Source organism: Arachis ipaensis, chromosome B1, assembly GCF_059453495.1.
Source record: "Arachis ipaensis isolate K30076 ecotype BB chromosome B1, ASM5945349v1, whole genome shotgun sequence".
NCBI lineage: Eukaryota > Viridiplantae > Streptophyta > Magnoliopsida > Fabales > Fabaceae > Arachis > Arachis ipaensis.
The window spans coordinates 77,184,912-77,193,754 of NC_142436.1; the positions used below are offsets into that span (position 1 = coordinate 77,184,912).

At 35.5% G+C, this 8,843-nt stretch overlaps 1 protein-coding gene across 1 annotated transcript; it reads right to left on the reverse strand.

The window, feature by feature from the left end:
* Nucleotides 1-248: 248 nt before the first annotated feature.
* On the reverse strand, nt 249-3,314 carry LOC107618620 (uncharacterized). Its single transcript, XM_088502840.1, has 4 exons — nt 3,307-3,314; nt 892-1,124; nt 603-641; nt 249-508 (listed from the first exon to the last, which is right to left on the reverse strand). Exons 1-4 carry the CDS (start codon nt 3,312-3,314, stop codon nt 249-251), a joined length of 540 nt encoding a protein of 179 aa, XP_088358966.1.
* Nucleotides 3,315-8,843: the final 5,529 nt, after the last annotated feature.

Consider the following 8,843-nt stretch of genomic DNA (forward strand, 5'->3'; position numbering starts at 1 on the left):
CTCTAAAATTGAACAAGAATCTTCCAATGTTCAAGTGAAACAGTACAAGGATAATTCTTTATATTGTAAACTAGTGGCATGTTTTCCTTAAAATATTGATTTTTTAATCGACTTTTATATGTCCTCCAAGATGAACCTAAGATTTTGAAAACCCACCCTTTAGCTCTTGCTCCAATGTCAAACTTTTCCTGCACCATGATGTAGTAATACTTAGTTTTTAAGATCAATAAAGAAAAAAAACACCTAAGTTAAAAGAGGTAAAAGTGTAATATAATGGTAGTTTCCCACAAATCTTTTGAATTATCTTTAAGTCCATGCCAACTTGTGTATGTCAATGGAGCAAGATGTGCATTTCTAACCAAAGTCCCTAAATGACTGCTTAACTTGGCTCGATTACAACCAATTGGTTGACCATACTTATTTAATCTTATTGGCAGCCGATCTTCATAGCTTAAACCATGAGTTTTAAGGCACTTTGTCGGACCCCTTTTTCTTTTGGTTGTTGGTCCTGTTATGGAATTAAATAAATAAAAGACAATAATGCAAAAAATAATATGCATTGATTATAAGTATTAAACTAAACATAAAACATAATTACTTGCTATCATCATCATTAGTTTGGGCTGATGCTAAAACTGGTCCTGTTATTAAGTATTAAAAGCAAAAGTCATTTGAAAGGAAATAGATTAATTGTGACAACAATAAAAAAATTATCTCACTTTTCTAACTTGTTTGTTCCTGTGGTTTTTTTTTCTTTTTTAAAAAAAAAGAATTGGACAATAGTATTAAGGTATTATCAAATTCAAGAATAAAATACACATACACAAGCAGGAAATTAAAAATAGTATTATTTTATTTCTTTCAAATCACATGAAATAAAGGCACACTTACGGTCATTATTAGAATATGATACTAAAGATGTTTGAGAAGGGCTTGATGCAGTATCCTCTAGTTCACCAATGATATTAATCATAGAACCACCTTTCAATCCTCTACTTTTCTTCACGGTTGATATTAATCGGAATTGACGAGGAACTAATCCAATTTTCTCTTCTTGTTCATAGATAATATCTCTCATTGAGATGCTTGACCTTAAAGCTTTGTCTTTCTTATTTTCCATAACACTATAACAATTATAGAAAGTGCGTAAGATAAAATCTCAAGGCCAAAGCTCAAAGATATACATGTACTCCATCATAAGGAATAGCAGAATAATATTAGATAGTGCTAAATCCTTTTCTACTCCAAGAAAATTATACATGTACTCCATCACAAGATCGATCTCACAATATATATATATATATATATATATATATATATATATATATATATATATATATATATATATATATATACATCACTCGTACATATGGCTACATGAATTACTATTGGGTACATTAACAACATCATTGAAAAGAAAATATAGATTAATTAAGCAAGCACTTTTATGATGTAAAATCAACAACACATACATGAAATTAATTAAAATATCATATGACAAAATCTATGAAAATTGGAAGTTCCTATTAGCTAAATAGTTTTGATAATCATGGCTTATTATTTGTTTCAACTTATTTTTTGGTGGCTCCAATAAAATCACCAACACCACCAATGGCATCGGCACCACCACCAATCCCTCCAATGCCACCACCAATTCCTTTGTAAATCCCTCCATATGCACCAACTCGACCAACTATCCCTTTTCCTATTTCGCCTCCGCCTCCATAACCACCCCCTAAAATACCACCCCCACCGCTACCTCCTCTAAAACTACCCCTTAGACCACTACCACCGTCTTCACCACCGAGTCCTCCATCAAGGCCTCCTACTCCTCCTCCTGCGCCACCAATTGAGCCTACTCCACCACCAAAATTAAGTGAACACAAATTATTATCCATACACCAACTAACGAAGGCAGCCATAAATGGACAATTAAAAGCAAACACATCCATAATTGAACAATTAAATAAGAAAAAGATCAGAAGAATAATAACTAAATCAAGAACAAAGACCTATAATAACAACAAAAGAGCAAGAACAAGAACTAAAAAAATTAAAAAAACACAGCAAGACAAAGAACTGAACAACAAGTAATCAACCAAGGCAGCCATTATAAACTAACAACATAAATTAAGTGAAAGAAAATTATTCTCCAAACACCAGCTAACCAAGGCAGCCAAAATTGAACAATTAACAGCAAACACAGCCATGATTGAACAATTAAATAAGAAAAAACAAGATCAAGAAATCAAACCCGTAAATCATAGAAAACACATTACGCTAAGAACTAAACAACAAGAAAAATAACTTAAATCGCAGCAAACCTTCACTCGAATAGAGTATGAGGGAGAGGGAGCACGATGGAACTCGAGGGAGAGAGAGCACGACCGAAAACTACAACAGACGGTGGTAGAACAAATCGACAATAGCGTGACGCTGGAGTGACGCCGCTTGGCTTGGGTATCTGGAGAGTTGAAGGCTAATTCCCTTACTTTGATAGAGATTATTGTCCTTATTTAGGGGGGGTTTTTGTAATTTCATTTCTTGCTCTCCATTCGATTCCTATGAGAAAGATAAAAATTAGTGCTCTTACTATGAAGAAGAGAGAGATTGATCATCATTGCTTCTTCAGTTCTTCTTCTTTCTATATTTTTGTTAGTATATTTTTCATAAAAAAATTTTCTTAGTTTTCTGTATTTCTATATTAGCTTTTTTCTTTTTTCTCTCTCTATAATATAATGCTGGCTGTAATTTAGTTTTCTAAGAAAATATCATTTTTGTTATTATTGTTCGCTCAATTAATCCTACTTATAATTAGATTCAAATTGATGATTTTTTTGAAAAAACTGCTCTGCTTTACTTTTTAGTTTTTACAGTTATCCTATCTTGCATGGGCATAATCAAAAGAGAGAGTATACAAATAGAAATGGATTATTTTTATGGAAATGGATTATTGTATGCAGAAAAACACAATGTATGCATAATTATCTATAAAAATCTATCACATTAATGGATTATTGTATGCAGAAAAATCATCAAATGTAATTCCCTTTCCACCGAGAACAACCAAACAAAAACACTCAAATCTAGTAGTAACATTTCTGCCAAGAACCAAACCAAAATCAAAACCATCAAATCCAAAAACCTTTCCTCCAAGAGTTCATCATCTTCTAAAACCACAACCCCCGACACTACTGGCTTCAAGAAGCTAAATTCCACAAGCTCCACCTCCAACAAGAGTAACAAGCAGCTCAACTCCCCTACTATTCCCTCATCCACTTCCAAGTTCAAGAAGCTCCATTCCACATCAACATCAAAACAAAAATTAGAATCCAAGCTTAGTAAGAAAAAGCAACTAGAAAACAGAGGATATGAAAACCTAATAATGTATGGTTTTTAACAATTTAATAAGCAAATAAACATGTTTCGAGATCGATAAATAACCTAAATTCAAAACCTAACTACTAAATAACCAAATAAAAACTTAAATCAACTAATAATTATACATCAAATTAATTATTACCTAAAGATTAAAGAGGATTGAAGGAGTAAGAAACTAAATAAACAAGAGAACTGGAACTTACCAAGCCGTGGGATGAGCTGACAATGGAACCGGCAAGAAGACGACAGTGAAGGCGAGAAGACGACTGATAAACCCCATTTGGAGGGTTTATCTTGTGTTGAATTTAGAGAATTTTATAACCTTTTAACCCACATTTATCCAATGAAATAGCATGGTTTTATAACTTCTCCTTTAATTGTGCTTAAGTGTGAAAATATGCTTTTAGGTCTTAAAATAGCTAAATTCAATTCACCTTGATTCCATTAGATGCCTTGATATGTTTGTTAAGTGATTTCAGACTTAGAAGGCAAAGATTGGATCAAGGGAATGAAGAAAAAAAGCATGTATAAATGGAGAACTCATGAAGAAATGAAGGAATCGCAAAAGCTGTCAAGCCGACCTCTTCGCACTTAATCGGCCATAACTTGAGCTACAAAGGTCCAAATGATGCGGTTCCAGTTGCGTTGGAAAGCTAACATCCGGGGCTTCGAAACGATATAAGATTTGCTATAGTTGCTACACGTATGGTGATGCGTACATGCACTGTACGCGCATGCGTCGTTGCTGCCATATGATCCACTTAAAGCAATACGTGGCCAGCGAATTCTAAAGCCTTGTGGGTCCAATCCAACTCATTTCTGATGCTATTTAAGCCAAGGATTGAAGAGAAATCAACATACTTTACATACTTTCACATATTAGTTTAGTTTAGGTTAGTTTTAGAGAGAGAATCTCTCACTTCTCTCTAGGATTAGGATTAGGATTAGGTTTTAGATCTAAATTAGAATTCCTTAGATCTAGGTTTAATTTATGCTTTGATTCACTTTTTCTTTATCAATTCTTGTTCCTCTTCTTCTCCTCTCTCTAATTTTGTATTCCATTCTTGTGATTCTCTACTTTTATGATTGATTCACTTTTGTTCCTTCCTTTTCTCTTTAATGCAATTTATGTTTTCATTTTCCTTTATTGTTCATTTGATTTGTTGTTGTTTAATTTCTTGCAATTGAGTAGTGTAGATTCACTTTCCTTGCACATTTTACTATGCTTTCCTTTTATGCCTTCTAAGTGTTTGATAAAATGCTTAGTTAGATTTTAGAGTAGATTTTAGTGCTCTTAGCTTGGGAAGGTAACTTAGGAACTCTTGAGTTACTAATGTCCAAGTGATTGACGATTGGAAGCCATTAACTCTAGATCTCACTAATTGATTTGGTGGAGAACTAGGACTTATGGTCTTGGATTGACAAAGCTCACTTGACTTTCCTTTACTATTAGTTAGAGGATGACTTAGTGGGGTTGATCCTTACCAATTCTCATGTTGTGGTTAGTGATTAAGATAGAGATCCTTGACCACCAACCTTTGCCAAGACCTTTTTAGTTGTTAGTTTATTTTCATTGTCATTTATATTTCATGTCTCTTATCAAAACCCCAAAAATACCTCATAACCAATAACAAGAACACTTTGTTGCAATTCCTAGGGAGAACGACCCGAGGTTCAATACTTCGGTTTATAAATTTAGGGGTTTGTACTAGTGACAAACAATCTTTTGTATGAAAGGACTATTGTTGGTTTAGAAACTATACTTGCAACGAGACTTCAATTGTGAATTCTAGACCACACAAAGTCTAATCATCAAAATGGCGCTGTTGCTGGGGAGTTGCAATGGTGTTATGTCATTGGTTATTGTACATATGTGAATATTGTGAATATCTTGATTTTTGGATTGTTTGCTAGTCTTCGCTAGTTTAGGACTTTGTTTCATTATTTTTCTATTAGCTTTTGAATTTTATTTTCTCTTTTCACCATGAATTCTCACTTTGGCTATGAGTGTGATTACAACTATGTTGTAGGAAATGAGAGCTACAATAAGGATCTGTATCAAGGATGGGATAATCAAAGGTGGGAGGAGCCATATGCATATGATCAATCTTCATGGCAACAACCTCCACCAATGCACTATGAAGAAGAGCCATTCTATGATGCATACCAATCAAATGGCTATGGTGAGCATCCTTGTGACTTTCAAGAACCACCACCATATGCCTATGAGCCATATCCTCAACATAAGCCTCAACCATACTCACAAGCCCCTTTTCACCAACCACCTTCATATGACCCTAATCCATATCCATCCTTCCAACAACCATATGAACCACATATAAAGCCACCACCATTCCAACATCAACATTTTCAAGAGCCACCCCCTCCATGTTATTACCAAGATGAACCACCTCCAATGTATGAAAATTTCCAACCACAAGATGAATACTACTTTCCACTACAACCTCCCATGGAAGAATATTCATGTCCTTCAATCCAAGAGCCATATGATCCTACTCATGATATCCAAGAGGAACAAGAGTCAAGGGATCGTCTCAAGGAAGCATTGGATCAATTTCAAGCAACCATGGAGTGTGTTGTGCAACAAGTGGAAAGAATGGAAAATATTGAACCACCATAACTCTACCAAGAAGAACCACCTTCCTACCATGAATCTTTCCCCCAAATTGATGAACCCTTCCATCCACCCCAACCTCCAATAGATGACATCCTTGATGTTCTTGTTCAAGGACAAGAGGAGATGAAAAAAGATGTGCAACAATTCACGGCCGCCTTGGATAAGGTGGTAAACCGGTTAGCATCCCAATGCTTGAACACTCAAGGAACTCCCATGGCTACATGTGGAGAATCAAATAAAGAGCATAACATGAAGGAGAGATTGGTGGAGAATGAGGGAAGTTACTTTGTATTGGAACAATTGGAGGAAGCTACAATTGTTGAAGAAGAGGAAGAATTGGTTGAAGACTTAGGAGATGCGGAGCCTCCATGGGAACATAGAGTTGAAGAAAACCCCTCCAAGATGATTGAAATTGATGCTAGGAAGGAAAGTGCACACCTTCCAAGGCATATTCCATATGAAGACTTGGATGGAATAGAGCAAGAATTGAGTTCCCTTGGTGAGGAAGATCAAGCACCAAGTTTTAGTGGTGAAGAATCCTTTGAGCTTGAAGAACCTTCTCCCGATGAATTTGAAGGCAATGTGGAGGTAAATTTCTCTCATCCTCCTATTTATGATTTGAGTAAGGGAAAAGGCTTAGATAGAATTGGTGAATGAAGGATTGAAATTAAAAGATCTTGTGAAGAGGTCGAAGCCCCTAGAAATAGAAGAATGGGGGTTGGCTACACTTTGTTAAGACCCTTGGAATCACCTTTGCCTAGATTGCCATCTATACCTTCATTTGAGTGGGTGAAATTCATTTCTATTAGCTTTATTATCCCACTTGAATATGGCTTGCTTGAAACGGTTGGCCAACTTAGGGAGCTTTGTGGGATGAAGCGTAAGCGAAAAAAGTTTTGTGGTTGGCATTGCAAATCAAGGCTCATTATGGTTGATGCTTCAAACATGAAATACAAAGGTTGGAGTAGTGCTCAAATAGATGGCTCTAGGAGGATTGTTGGTCACTTTATTGAGAATTCTCTTTACTTGCCACCCGGTTGGACTAATAATGATGATCAACTTCAAGACGGGTGTGAAAACAAAGTGTGGGATCCCAGATCACAAGAAGAAGACTAACTTTGGGAGCCCCAAGCTTGTGAAGAACTCCATCAAGACTTGGCTCAATCCATGAGATATCTTGGGGCACAATGGAGAACCAAGCATTGGTGGGAGTTCCAAGATGAGTTTAAGCACAAGCCACCTTGGGAGGAGCTCCCCATAAGTCTAACTTAAGGACAATAAACAAAAGTGCTAGGTGGGAGACACCCCACCATGGTAATATCTTTTCATTTTCTCTTTTGTAAATATTGGTAAAAATAGTTTAATTTCATATTTTTACTAGTTTGTTGAGTTTATTTGGTAGTATAATATGTTAAATAAGGTTTTAGGGTGTTTTGGTAGCTGTGGAGGTTTGAAATGCTTGGATTGGTGCAAAAACATAGAAAAATTTTCAAAAAAAAAAAAAAAACAGAAAGCGCCATCCGCGCGTACACGCACTGCGCGTGTACGCGTGCATCAAGCATTTTCACCTATTCGCGCGCACGCGCCATGTACGCGTACGCATGGATTGAGAAATTCCACCCCCAAGCCAAACACCCGAGAGTTGTGCGAACGCTGCGCGCGCATGGTGCCTTTGGCACAAAACCACTCGCGCGTACGCGTACATGACGCGTACGCATCACTCTCAAAAAAAAAAAAAAAACCATCGACGCGCGCGCGCCATGCGCGCGTACGCGTGGATTTGCACCCTATTTTTCTCCTTTCTCCTTTCTCCTTTCTTCTTCTTTCTTCTTTTCTTCTTCTTTCTTTCTACCTTTCTTCTTCTTCTCTTGAAAAAATTTTTTTTTAAATAAAAGAAAAAAAAATAAATACTAAATAAATAAATAAATAAATAAATAAATAAATAAATAAATAAATAAATAAATAAATAAATAAATAAAATACAAATTTTTTTTCTTCCATTTTCTTTTATTGCATTTGCTTACTTTCATTCATTGCATTTTAATTTTGATTTTATAGCTTGTTGTAATTTTCCTTTTTTAAGTTTCTTATTTTAATAATGGAGTTGAATTTTCCTATTCAATCGTTGAGAATTTCTTGCATTATTTTGGTGCCTCTTGACTTGTTTGATATTTTTAGGTGATGAAACTTTTACATCAATGCCTAATCTTCTATGACTCTTGTGTCTTTGTGCATTGATATGACCTAATATTGTTTTTCATGACCCGATCTTTCTTCTTTGAACTTGATGCTCAATATGTTCTTCATGCTTTGATTTTACTCTTGCATCAAGTAGTAGTTAATATGCCATTAGCTTATATTATTTTCTCACTCACATGTTGTAGCTACCATGTAGTGAGAACCTTACCCTTATTTGGCATTAGCCCCGCCTATGTTCTCTTTGCTTTGATATCTTTGTTATAGGCTTAATTTTCTTTCTTTTTCTCTTCCTTTAGGTTGGCCACCGAGAAGGAAGAAAAGGAAAAGCTTCTAAATAGGGTAACAAACGAGTCATCCGCACAATCTTTTGAAGGAGCTCGTCAATTGTAGCAACCCATCCACCTCACTCTTCTTTGCATGCACCGAGGACGGTGCAATCTTCAAGTGTGGGGAGGTCATTCGACCGATCTCCATGGGTAACAATTTCCTTTTCAACACCAATTTTTTATTTTCTTCGTTAGATAGTTGTTGCATTGCATGATAGGTTGCATGTTAGTTAGAATTTGTACATATTTTTACCACTTCTTTCTTATTAGGACTACTTGGTTAGGGTGATGATTTCTTT

Coding starts and splice junctions, on each gene's coding strand:
- LOC107618620 (XM_088502840.1), bottom strand. Junction 642..891: donor ATCATATTCTAATAATGACC/GTAAGTGTGCCT, acceptor ACTTAATAACAG/GACCAGTTTTAGCATCAGCC. Junction 509..602: donor CCAAACTAATGATGATGATA/GCAAGTAATTAT, acceptor ATTCCATAACAG/GACCAACAACCAAAAGAAAA.